This window comes from Melanerpes formicivorus, unplaced genomic scaffold (assembly GCF_026170545.1).
Source record: "Melanerpes formicivorus ecotype bairdi unplaced genomic scaffold, bMelFor1.0.p_v2 SCAF_8, whole genome shotgun sequence".
Classification (NCBI taxonomy): domain Eukaryota; kingdom Metazoa; phylum Chordata; class Aves; order Piciformes; family Picidae; genus Melanerpes; species Melanerpes formicivorus.
In genome coordinates, this window is record NW_027142360.1 from 19,253,884 (window position 1) to 19,265,845 (window position 11,962).

The 11,962-nt window shown below is 50.4% G+C and overlaps 1 protein-coding gene across 1 annotated transcript; it reads right to left on the reverse strand.

Annotated features, from left to right (window-relative positions):
* Positions 1–865: 865 nt before the first annotated feature.
* RAC2 (Rac family small GTPase 2) lies at positions 866–11,021 on the reverse strand. Its single transcript, XM_068142384.1, has 7 exons — positions 10,840–11,021; positions 7,889–7,960; positions 5,555–5,672; positions 4,063–4,125; positions 3,309–3,468; positions 1,924–2,058; positions 866–1,127 (listed from the first exon to the last, which is right to left on the reverse strand). The coding sequence occupies exons 1-6, from the start codon at positions 10,872–10,874 to the stop codon at positions 1,928–1,930; spliced, it is 579 nt and encodes a 192-aa protein (XP_067998485.1). The 5' UTR covers positions 10,875–11,021; the 3' UTR covers positions 866–1,127; positions 1,924–1,927.
* Positions 11,022–11,962: the final 941 nt, after the last annotated feature.

Here is an 11,962-nt window from a genome sequence, read left to right on the forward strand (position 1 = left end):
GCTCTCAAGTCCCTGCAATGCATCAGGAAGGCAGGTGCTCACAGTTGCCAGATCCATAGCACCGCTGGGACCACTCTCTTCGGCTTAATTTTAGTGACTTGGAGGCAATTTGTCTGGACTGGTGACTCATGCCTTGCTCTTGTTTTTTTTTCTCCCCCCTGCCCTCCCCCTTCCTGTTCTCGCTCTGCCTGTGCCTGGCAGCGTGAGTGAGTGCTGGTACTGATATGACTGCCTGTGACGTGAGCTTAGGCGTGTTACTGCAGCAACGTTTTGCAGAAAGGGTGTCCCCAGCAATCTGCAGGGGCAGCCCCCCCACCCGAGACCAAATGTCCTGTCCCAAAGCCTGCATCTTGTCCTCTGTGTGTCTCAGAGGGGAGACAACTTGCTCTGAACACATGGAGGCTGAGAAGAGAAAGGGCAAAAGCTGAGGTGTAATCACCCCACTCACCCCACTGCCTTTGTTTGGCACATGATATTTACACTCTGCTGAGGAATGCAGGGGGCTTGGCTGAGAACTTGGCAACTCGGTGTATGACTCAGGCCTTGTCTCTTTATCCTGATACAACCAGCTGTGGCTCCCCAGTACCAAGGTCAGCATGGTGCTGCCTGGGCTGTCACTGCTGAAGCAGGGGCACAGCTGGCAGGGGTCCCCACTCCTGCTATCTCACTGCTCACTGCTTCAGGGCTGTATCTCCCTGAGTTGCAAGGTATCACAGTGTATCACAGTATCACAGTGTATCACAGTATCACTTAGGTTGGAAAGAACCTCGGGGATCATCGAGTCCAACCTATCAACACAGACCCTATGACTAGACCATGGCACCAAGTGCCACGTCCAATCTCCCCTTGAACACAGACATGGAAAGAATGTACCGTATGTTTATTGGGTCTTACTCACTATGTTGTAACCTCAGGAATTGGTGAGGAAGGAAAGGGGTAGCTGGGGTGGGGCAAGTGTGGGGGAAGTTGTGCAAATGGATGAACCAGTGCTACAGACCCAAAACAGTCTTTAAAGCCAGCAGAAGTGAAAAGCGCAGTGACCGCCACAAGATGCTGAGCTCTGGGACGCTGGAGCCATCACTCTCCTGCATGCTGGGCAGAGCCTGGCATCAGGATGAATCTGGAATCTGTAGCCAGAAACATGACAGACATTGTAAAACCAGTTCATCTGTTTTCCTTCTCTCCCTCCCTCGACCCTGTAGTAGTGGAAGAATGGAGGGGCAGGGTCCCAAGTGGGAAGATCTTATTCTTCTCTCCTCAGGTTCTGGGCAGCTTTGTCTCTCATCATGAAGCCTCTCTCCTCCCTCTGCTGCCTTGAGCTGAAGGGGAAGGGGAGGTGGGAACAACATGAGGAGTAAAAATCCTGCGGAAGAAGTTGCTGTGTGCCAATGAACAGCAATGCAGAAATCCCCTTGAGGTGAGGAGGGTGTGGTAAGAGGAAGGGCCATTGAGCAACTGCCATGAATAAGGAACAGCTCATTTTTTTGGTTTTGTTGGGGTTTTTTTGCCTTTTTTGCCTTTTTTTTTTCTTTTCTACAGGCAAAGGCTTCAGCTTCACAGCTATCACAGCAGGTCATCCCCAGGGCAGCCTGAACACAGCTCCCTCTGTGGCAGAAGGTGACAAACAGTTTTGCTCTGTGAGGGCAAAGGTGGAAAATCCTGGGCCACCCTGCCCCAGGAGATGAGGGAGATCCTGCCCACAGGCAAGCAGCAAGGAGAGAGAGATGGCTTGGATATCCTTGTACTCTGTCATACCATGCCTTGTCCTTTCCCCAAGCAGGACTGCTGTCTCCCTCTCTCTCTTTGAGGGTGATTCATCCCACCAGGTACAGGAGGCCATAGGAACCCAGCAGTCCTGACCATCCCAATTCAGGAAGAGGAAAGTGCCACTGATGTGCCTCCAGGGATGCCTCTCAGACTTACTTGCTCAGAGGAGGCTGCAGGTACGTTTCTTTGTCCGGGTAGGCTGCGGACAGAGGACTGCTCGGATGGCCTCGTCAAACACCGTCTTGAGGCCGCGCTGTGTCAAAGCCGAGCATTCCAGGTACTTCACCGAGTCTGTGGGGAGGAAAGCAGCTGCTGTCATGGGGAGGAAGGGAACCTGGGTAGGCAGGGGCAGGAGTTTGCTGCCAAGGGTGCTCAGAAAAGAAGCACACAGGAGAAGCAGCACAGATTACGTCAAGCAGAACGAGATGGCTGTGCCTGTGTCACCAACACTTTTTTTCTGGCTCACATCACAGCCACAGCACCTTTCTCCTTCAGTGTCCATTTTACAGCATCCACTTAAACACACCCTGAATCTTGCCTTGAGGTAAGATCTCTAGTCTCCTCAGGTTTCAAAATATCATTCAGACTTCCTGGCCCCAAGCACCTTTGGTGGCATCTCAAATCGCAAGGCATCTCTCTTTCAGGATGCTGTGCCCCCAGGTTGTCAGGAGACCTTTTGCTGGAAAGCAAGGCACCTGGCTCTTGCCTGAATTGAATAAGCACAGTTCATGTGACCAAAGGCATGAAGCATTATCAGGAGACACTTTACTCACTCATGTAATCTTGACTTCAGCGTAGAGCTTGCCTGCTGTGCAAGATGAGATCTTGCCTATTTTCCACCCCTGTAGCTAAGGCAGAGCCATCACATGAGGCTGGCTATGTTATCATGGCCAGACACCCTCTCCTCTGAACTCCTGGTTGAAAAACTTCTCTCTCAAGCTGTGTTTCCCACTCTTTGTGCTGCATCTGCTTGACTGCATCTGAGAAATGAGGTTGCCTGAATAGGCATTTCTGCATGTCTCAAAATGCAGGAGGGACCTGATGCCCCTGAGCTGAATGGTGGAGTGGGACACTCTAAAGTGGGGTTGCATGTATAAGCCCTGGCAGTCAGAGGCAGGCACAGGAAGCTGCAACTCTTCCTGAGAGATGTTAGAAAAATCACTCTTCCGTCTCTTTGAGGATGTGGAGGAGAGGCCTCTGCCCACAGAGCAGCTGTGGCTTTCACAGAAAAATATTGACCCAGATAGAAACAGCAGAGTAGAAGGGGAGGGGAATGTCAAGTGTGTATTTGTGTGTGTGTGTGTGTGTAGAGGGGGGTGGCCAGAGAGAGGCAAAAAAATGAAGATTGAGGGCCTGAGGCTTTCTCAACAAGCAGATTTCCTTCATGAGTCTTCTGAAGGGCATGTTGTCCCATGGGCCTTGATGTGTCTCCCTGTATCCCCCAGAGATACTACCGTGAGACAGCTCTATGAGAGCTTCCTTAGCTTGAGGGGAAGCCCTTATCTTCCATCCCTCTCCTTTTAGCAGATCCAAGCACATACCAATTTCCTTGGCCAGAGCAAGGCCCTGAGGATATGTAATGGGGGACAGCTTCTTCTCCTTCAACTTCTCAATGGTGTCCTTGTCATCACGAAGATCCAGCTTTGTGCCCACCAGGATGATGGGAGTGCTAGGGCAGTGATGCCGCACCTCAGGGAACCACTAGCGTTGGAGCAAAATGGCAGAGATGTGAGAGGTCATGCACATGGGCATGCATGAGGGAAACAAAGAGGCACCCCTGACAAAAAATGTCAGCAAGATAACTAACACCCCACCCTCCCTTACAACCCTTCCATCCAGTGTTGGCCACTATAGCCTGGCCCAGGTCAGCCCTGACACGAAGCTCAAATTCTATAAAGCAAAAGCACAAGCTGCTCTCTACCCTTCATGGCACCCTGAAACCCAGGGAAGAAGCTGAAAGTGGTAGGAAGAAGAAGCTGAAAGTGGTAGGAAGGAAACACTTTGCAGTTCTTCTCTCCACCAATCTCTCCCTTCTTCCCTCACTTCCCATCCAAAGGCTGCTGTTGATGCCTGCTTCTCATAACCTCTGGACTGGTCTTGCATGTTTGTGCTGTAGCAGTCTGGGCTGAAAGATGCCATCAGGATATAAGCTTTATGGCCTCACAGCTCAACAGCCCAGCAAGATGAATACTAGTCCTTCAATAGGGTCTTCTCTCACCACAGCCATTCTCTTTGCAAGACCACCACCAATTTCACCCTCCTCAACTCCTGATGGAGCAGGATACTCTGGCTCACCTTAGCACGGACATTTTCATATGATGCTGGGCTGACAAGGGAGAAGCAGATCAGGAAGACATCCTGTAGGCATACAACCATGGTGCAGAGTTAAGATGAGAGCATGGGACTTCTTGACAGTAGGCATGGAGGGGAGATAAGAGATGGGTAGGCAGCATACACACTCTGCAGCAAAGGGTCGTGCTGGAGAAAATTGTCTCACAATGTAACACAGTCCTGCTGTTAATTGCCTCTAGAGGAGAGGACGCTTGCTCCCCTGACTCATGGTTACCATAGTCACCATTATCAGAAGAGCCAAATGTTTAACCCTGAGGATGGGGTTTTTGTGGTAGGCACACTCATCCTCATGGGAAATGGCCTAACGGTGTCCTGCACATTTCTCACGGAAGAGCCAATAGCTTCCAGGCCACAAGAGTTTTGCCTGCTCTTGAGAAAGAGCTAAACCCACCCCAGAAAGTGCAAAAGCAGGATACAAACAAGGTGGAGTTCTGATTATTCACATCAGCACTTCTCCTAGGCACAGTAGAGTTTGCACTTCCATTGAATAGAAAACCAGCCTTTGAGGGTTGTATTTATTTCATCCAAGTTCCCCTAGCTAAACAAGGGTGTCAGGCCCAGCCTATTCATTTCCATGCTTCTCCAGCTGTCAGAGGCAAAAACCTTGGAGAAAATTCCTTCATCTGTCCTTGGGATGTGTCCCAGGGTGGGTGCAAGGGTATTGGTGAGAGTATGCCTGCTTGCACTGGCTGCAGAAGGAGCCTAGACAAACAGCTTATACCAGGGGTCTGATTTGTGACTGGTTGAACCTAGCTGAAATAAATAGTACCCTCAATTGCCAGCCAAAGCTTTTGGTCACAATGGCAACCTACAGACCAGCACCCGAGGCAGGTGGGTCTTGCTGAGCTTGCCAAGAGACTCCTTCCATGGAAGGTTATCTTTAAACTCTGAAATCATTCTGTCAAAGTGTACAGTATCAAGACAGTGTCTGAGGCACCCATTTGTTTTGCCAGCCACTTGGGCTTAGATGAAGCACCAGCAGATCAAACGTGTGTCTGCACATCAGATGTCTTCTAAAAGGCAGAAGCCAGAACAGTGGGGTTCACAGAAATGTGAGGAGTTCCTGCCTCAGCTCCTCAGTTCCCTGAATCATTTTAATGCTGCAAAAGGAGAGGTTTTTACCATGGCTGTGTAAGGCATCTGACCCACACTGAAAACAGTCAGCTGGGCTCATAAGTATGTCTGAAGATCTCAGTTTTCTTGCTAAGTTATACCAGCAAAGAAATTTAGGTAAAGGCTCCAAAATACCCTTGGATGTCATTTACCTTTAGGGTTTCAAGAGACTTACCTATCAGCAGAACTACTCTCAAAAGAGGGTGGAGAGAGACAAGAGCAATCCTGTCCCTGGTTTATGGCAAATGTTGATTTTTGCAGGGGGAGACAGAGCTATGCATGGAGGGGGAATGAAAGAAGAGAGGCATGGAGTGTGACCCACCGTCTGGGGGTAAGAGAGTGGCCTCAGCCTGTCATAATCCTCTTGTCCAGCAGTATCCCACAGCCCCAGGTTTACAGGCTTGCTGTCAACCATCACGTTGGCAGAATAGTTATCGAACCTGAAATTCAGAATCACAGGCCACAGCTCACACACTGAGAAGCCCTTCAAGTAGTGTAGGTGGGGTTCACTAGGTGCACCCAGGGTAGTGATTCCTCTTCTCAGCTCACCTGGGTGCTGTAGACTTCCCACTCAGCATCAACCTCCTCCCCATCACCCAGCTGTCCTGGACAGGTGCCTGGCTGCAGCTCCATCTGTGCTACCTTGTGTGCAGATCCATAAATGATTCAGTTTCCTACTTCTTTCCCCAGTAGCCTTTCCACAACCCCATCTGCTCTAGCCAAGCCCCTGTCTTTCTTTCATGCCCTAAACCACAGTTTTCTTCTTAAAAATAATCAGAAGAACCCATGTCTCTGTAGATTCCCCAGGGCCTGGCATTCCTCTGTACTCCTGGTGGTACTGAGGCCAACATTCCAAGGTGTGTGATGACCCAGAGTGAAATATCTGAGAGCAGCTGTCAGGATTGCATGCTCGGGAGCAGAGGATGAGGGAAGCCAGAGGCAGGAAGGAACCAACACCGAGACTTTGTGAATCTGTTCACAACATACACCATCCAGGAGCACAAAATAGCCTCCCTTTTGCAGCTCCAGGCATAAGCCTCAGACAGGAGGAGAGATGGTGTGTGACCAAAAAAAAAAATACATAGCCACTTCATGGCTGTGTGCTTGGAAGGGATGGTGCTCCTTCTCCAGAGACATTCAAAACCCACCTGGATGCATTCCTGTGTGACCTGCTCTAGGCAAGGGGGTTGGACTGGATGATCTTTCAAGGTCCCTTCCAAGCCCTAACACCCTGTGAGCCTGTGAAACCAGCTTCTTGCTGCCACAGGCTTGTTTTTTGCAATGTATATTGGTCTGGAGCCAATAAACAAGAAGAAGGCTCTGAGGTTTTCTGAACACATCCTTCCCAAGGAATCTGAATTCAAGATGAGTGTGGTATGAGTATGTGGGGTTTGTGTGCCCAAACATACCCTTGTGCAAATGTATCTGACAGTTCAAACTAAAGCAGTCCTAAGCTTACTCCTGATTCCAACAATCTGGAGGTCTGTCCCAGCCTGATGCTTACATCCACTGGATCACATAATGCTTCTGCTCTGGCATTGAGAAGAATCTCATCAAAGCTGTAATGCCATGCTCTCTCCCAGGCAGTTCCAGTGACCAGATGGCTTTCAAGGAGCCATTTCCCTGCAGGAGAGCACTTGCACCTCTCAGGTTTTCAGTCTGACTGCTGCCTACCGGTTGAATCTACATTCTCACCATCAGAGTGCCTCCTCCAACGACAGCAGGTGCCTTGGACAAGGAAGGAAGCGTGGACCTCTGTCCATCCAGCTGCCTTCTCATGGGTCTGGCCCAATTTTTGTAGCCTGCTGCCCAGTTGTTTTGCCTAACAGGATTCCATTTGCTACCTGTAAACTTATGTGATGGGTAGACCCATCCTGAAAGCAGAGGGGGAAGGCTTATAAGAGCATTGCCCTCCCTGCAGGGGGCTTGCCCCCTGGGAAACTAAACTAGTCTGTTCCACTCCCCCTCCCTGCCCAGCAAGGCTATAAAAAAGAGGATACTGCAGCCATTAACTCTCATCCTGCCTTTGCCTGGATGAGGACTGCTGCTGCTTCCCCTGCTCCTCTGCCACGTGGGCCTCCCTGCTGCACCCACACCTTTGCAAAGGACTGGTTTTGTACTTCATATTTCTTTTTTTCCCATCCATCCTTGTTCCTTACTCTTGTGAACCCTACCTGTTATTGTTACATATATATATATATATATATATATACCGTTTAAAGAAAATTCTTTACCTCTCTACTTCCAAGCTGAATCCAAATTATTTCTTGGTGGATTTGCTCCTTCCCTTTCTTTTCCTCTCTACTGGGAAAGAGGAGGGGAGGGATTCTCAGCCTGGCCCCCATCTGAGCTCTTAAGTCCCAGTTAATGCTCAAGCCACCACAACTTAGCAGATAGAGAGTCCCTCTGGGTTGAGTTGTGCCTCTGAAATATCCCAGTTAAAAACCAGGGGTTTGTGAGACCATTTGTGCTTTCAGTGAAAGGTGAGAGGTTCAAAGTGTAGAGGTACCTTCACTGGTTTGGCAGCCCCTGGTCTGCTGGTGTGGAGACTGCAAACCTGCCTTCAGAGTGCACAACAAAGGGTTTCTGCCCTCCCGTTTTCATCTTGCTTTCCACAACTCCCACTCACCCCAGGACCTGATTGTGTGTTACTCACACAGTGGGGATGTATTCTCCTGGGAAGGCATTAGTGGTATAGCTGATAAGGAGACAGGTTTTCCCCACAGCTCTGAAAGAGAAATTAAAACAGACAAGAAGTGGTGGTAGTGCTGGTAGTCTTGCTAGGGTGAGATGAGGATGAGGAAGTCCTTCTGCACCTCTAAGTCAACCCTGTCAGGAGACACCTGGAAGAAGAGCCATATTCACAGGCCCAGACAGCACATAACCATAGGTTAGACAACCAGCAGGAAGCAAAACAGGAGGTCAAAAGAAGTGTTTGTTGTCTTTGAGCAGAGAGGTTTGCTCTTGTGGTCTGGCACAGAGATCACTCTGTGGAGGTGAGCCCATTTCCCAGTGTGTGCACAGTGTTGTATGCTCACAGCCAGGGTGTGAAGGTGTGACACAGCTGCCCAGCCAGGTCCAGCCCCTCAACACAGGCACTCCTGCCTGCTTCTGCAAGAGCTGTGCCTGGGGGCTGATGGCACCTTTCTGGACTTGACCACAATATCTTCCAGCGTTGCCTGTCTGCAGTAAGCTGCAGCACCATCTGCAGAGAGAGCTGTGAGAAACCAGCAAGGTGCCTCTCTCTGTGGGTAGCAGAGGCTGCTGGTGGTGTTTTTGAGCTAGAAGCTGGTGCTTCCTCTCTCCTCAGCCTCCCCCACACCCATGCTTCAGCAGAGTGAAGTACAAATAAGCCAGTGCAGCAGCACAGTCCAGACTGGGTGAGAGCACTGCTTTGAAGAAGGTGAAAAAAGGAGGAGTGATGCAGTTCATGGGCAAGGTGAAGCCAGTGATGAGGGAAAGAAGATGTGAAGAGAACCTGGAAGAAGATAAAGCATCCAGGACAGGCATAGGAAGGAGAATCCTTTTTCTGCTGGGCCACTGTTTCTCAGATCTGTGTGGCCTGGGAAATTCTGATCATGTTTCAGTTACAGCATGTGCAGACCAGAGGTGATGAGAGCAACCTGCCTTTGCAGTCTCTAAGAGCAGCCACAGAACGAGGGAAATGGCTGGAGTTCTGCTGCTGGGAATGCTCCAACCATATCAGCTGCAAAATCCCCTGTTGCAGGAGTGGAATCCTGTCCTTGACAGTCACAGCTGGTGTCTTTTCCCTGGTCACAAGGCACCTGACCTGGTCACTGTGCTGTGGAGCAGCTGAGAAGGAAACTGAGCTCTTTGGCATGCTCCGACTCTGTTTTCTTCCTTCTGCCACATCCCTTTCTTAGATCCTCCTTTCTCAGTCCCTTTGCTTTTCCCAGCTCCCTTGCTTCCCTCTTATCACAGAGATACTGAGGAGACTCATGGAGGACTCCTGAAGCTCTACAGCCTCAGGAGATCTACAGAACTGTGGATGGGTCAGCCATGGAAGGGGGATACTTCTCAGTGAGTGTGGATGAACAGAGAGGAGCACAAAGGGTCAGTGAAGAGGTGGTTACAACAAACTTAGTGAGAAGAGGTGAGGTTAGTGACACATCCAGCTTCCTAGAACTGAACTCAGGGAGCATTCACAGGTCAGCAATGTGTGATGGAAGGGGCTATGGGGTCAGAACAGCTATGGGACAACATGAGGGACTTATCTGAGTGGCAGCAGAAGGTCCTGTGGTCAGTAAGGTTGAGCCAAGGGAGGGTGACATGGTTGGCACTGCTGGGAGGGCACAGAAGGGTGAGGAACCGGGAGCTCAGAGTGGTGGGAAGATGACTGGACTGCTGCATTGCAAGATGCAGTGCACAGCGAAGCAGAATGATAGGACAGAACACACTTAAGCAGGGTTACAGACAGAGGACCTGGGAGCAGGACATGGCGTGGGTTTAGCCACAATGTTGCCTTGAGGGATGGCTACAGAGTTGGTGCAATGCATGAGGGAGATTAACAGAGAACAGCTAAATGCCCAGCAGAGTTGTTCATCCAGCTGTAACCTACAGCCTTCAGGGGACTTTTCTTAGAGCTAACACTGTTTATTTGGGGCTCTGTCCTCCCTTGTTTCTTCTCTCTGTCCCCGTGCCCCAGCACGTGAGAATGTTTCTCTAACGTGTCCTGTTATGCTTGCAGACATTTTCCCTGGGAGTGTTTTGAAGGAGGAAGCGACTGTGGGGAGCAGAACTGCTGCAAATGTCTCTTCATCTGCTACCTGATAGCTGCCCCAGATAACAGTCTGGCCAGCTCCTAGCTGGGAAATGAATTAATCTGCTCTGTGCCAAATGTGGACTCTCCTTCCCTCCCTCCCCTGCATCTACTCATGCCACAGGGCAAGAATTCACCTTATTCACCCTGCCTCTCTGCACCCACACTGACTGCTTCACTTACTGATGGCTTGGACTGGGACATTTCTAGGAGTCATGGGACATAGGCCATCGTGCTGTGAAGGCAAGGCTGTGTTACCTCCCACTGCCAGAGTCGCAGCTACTTGCGCTTATTCTAGCGGAAAAAGCTCCTCCTCCTAGTGCCCACAGAAACCCCTTGCCAAACAGTCTCCCTCACACCCTGATACAGAGCTAATGAGCCAAGAAAAGCTGAACACAAAGATACCAGCAGTCATCTCATCACAGCCGTAATGCCACGCTCTCTCCCAGGCAGTTCCAGTGACCAGATGGCTTTCAAGGAGCCATTCACCTGCAGGAGAGCACTTGCATCTCTCAGGTTTTCAATCTGACTCCTGCCTACAGGTTGAGTCTGGCAGCAGTGCCACCACCTCCAGTGCGTGGAACAGACCTGCTCCACTTTCCGTGCCCCTTTTGCAGACGCCCTTCACAGTGCCCTCTTCCACACCCTCCCCAGAGGAAGATCCCTTGCTTGCCCTGGGGAGGAAAGAACGAGCGACAGAGGGAAAGCGATTTGCAGGAGGTCAGCAGCAAAGCTGCGGAAGTATCATCAAGTAGCCACCTACTTTCTTGCCCCCCATCACCACCCCTCCCTCCCCAAACCCACAGCAAAACCAGTGGGGTACCTACCCGTCTCCCACCACGACACACTTGATGGCTTGCATGTTTCTGAACCCGTGGCAGAGGACACCACACAGGCAAAGGCAAGGCAGACCAAGGCAAACCGCAGGGAGAGATGGGCAAATCTGGGTAGCAACCCTTGTGCTGCAGAAAGCAGCAGGTTACAAGGAGGGAGGAAGTGGAAGAGGGAACTTTACTCGAAGATCACCCTCTGGTCCCTCCTCCCCTCCCACCACAGCAGCAGCTCTGTGGCCGAGGCCGTTAGCTGAGGGCGGAGCGTGTGGGACTTTGGTTGGGATGATGACTGCTGTAATATGTTTTTCTTCTCCCAAAGTGTCTCACCCACCCCCTTCCCACCCCATCCTGGTGAAGGGCTGGGGGCACCAAACAGCTTTAACGGGGGAACCAAACAGGGGTTAGAAACAGAGGTGGGAAAGCGGAGAGGCAGATTTCTCCCTCCCTCTTTTGTCATCCAAACTTTGGAGGAGGTGTAAGCAGGCAAGTGAATCTGAAATGGCAGTGGTGGGTTGATGTTGGGCAATGAAGATTTTTCAAGTCTTCCAAATACCTCTGAGTGCCAGGGATGAAACATCACAAGGAACAATGTTTTCCATGAAGGCTGAACAAGGAAGTTAGGAAGCCTCTAGGAAGCAGCAGCCACCCCGTGGCTGTTGTGTCCTTCCTCTCCTGTGGTGCTAAGCCCGGCCCCACTTCTCCTCCATCCCAGATTATTAGTATGAAGAAATATTGCAGAACCTCTGCATTCATCACAAAGTGGAACAAAATCATCAAGGGATGTAATGAACATTTTTCTCTCACTTGCCAATATTATGAAAGCCAAGACTGGTGAGTGAGAGGAGCCCCTGCAAAGCAGCTTCTTCTCTACCTGCCCTTTCCACTATTTCTGTGCAAAAGCAACCAGTGAGAGCTGCTGCCAGGCTTCTTCAATCTTGTCATAGAACCATAGAATGCTTTGGGTTGGAAGGAACCTTTAAAAGTCATTTAGCCTAAGCTCCCTGCAGTGAGCAAGGATATTTTCAATTAGATGAGGTGGATCAGAGCCCAGTCCAACCTGATCATGCCTGTTTCCAGGGGTGGGGTATCTATAGTCTCTCTGGGCAAGCTGTTCCAG

Coding starts and splice junctions, on each gene's coding strand:
- RAC2 (XM_068142384.1), bottom strand. CDS start 10,874: ATGCAAGCCATCAAGTGTGTCGTGGTGGGAGACGG. Junction 5,673..7,888: donor GGAGAATACATCCCCACTGT/GTGAGTAACACA, acceptor TCTGAATTTCAG/GTTCGATAACTATTCTGCCA. Junction 3,469..4,062: donor ATGAAAATGTCCGTGCTAAG/GTGAGCCAGAGT, acceptor CTCCAACGCTAG/TGGTTCCCTGAGGTGCGGCA.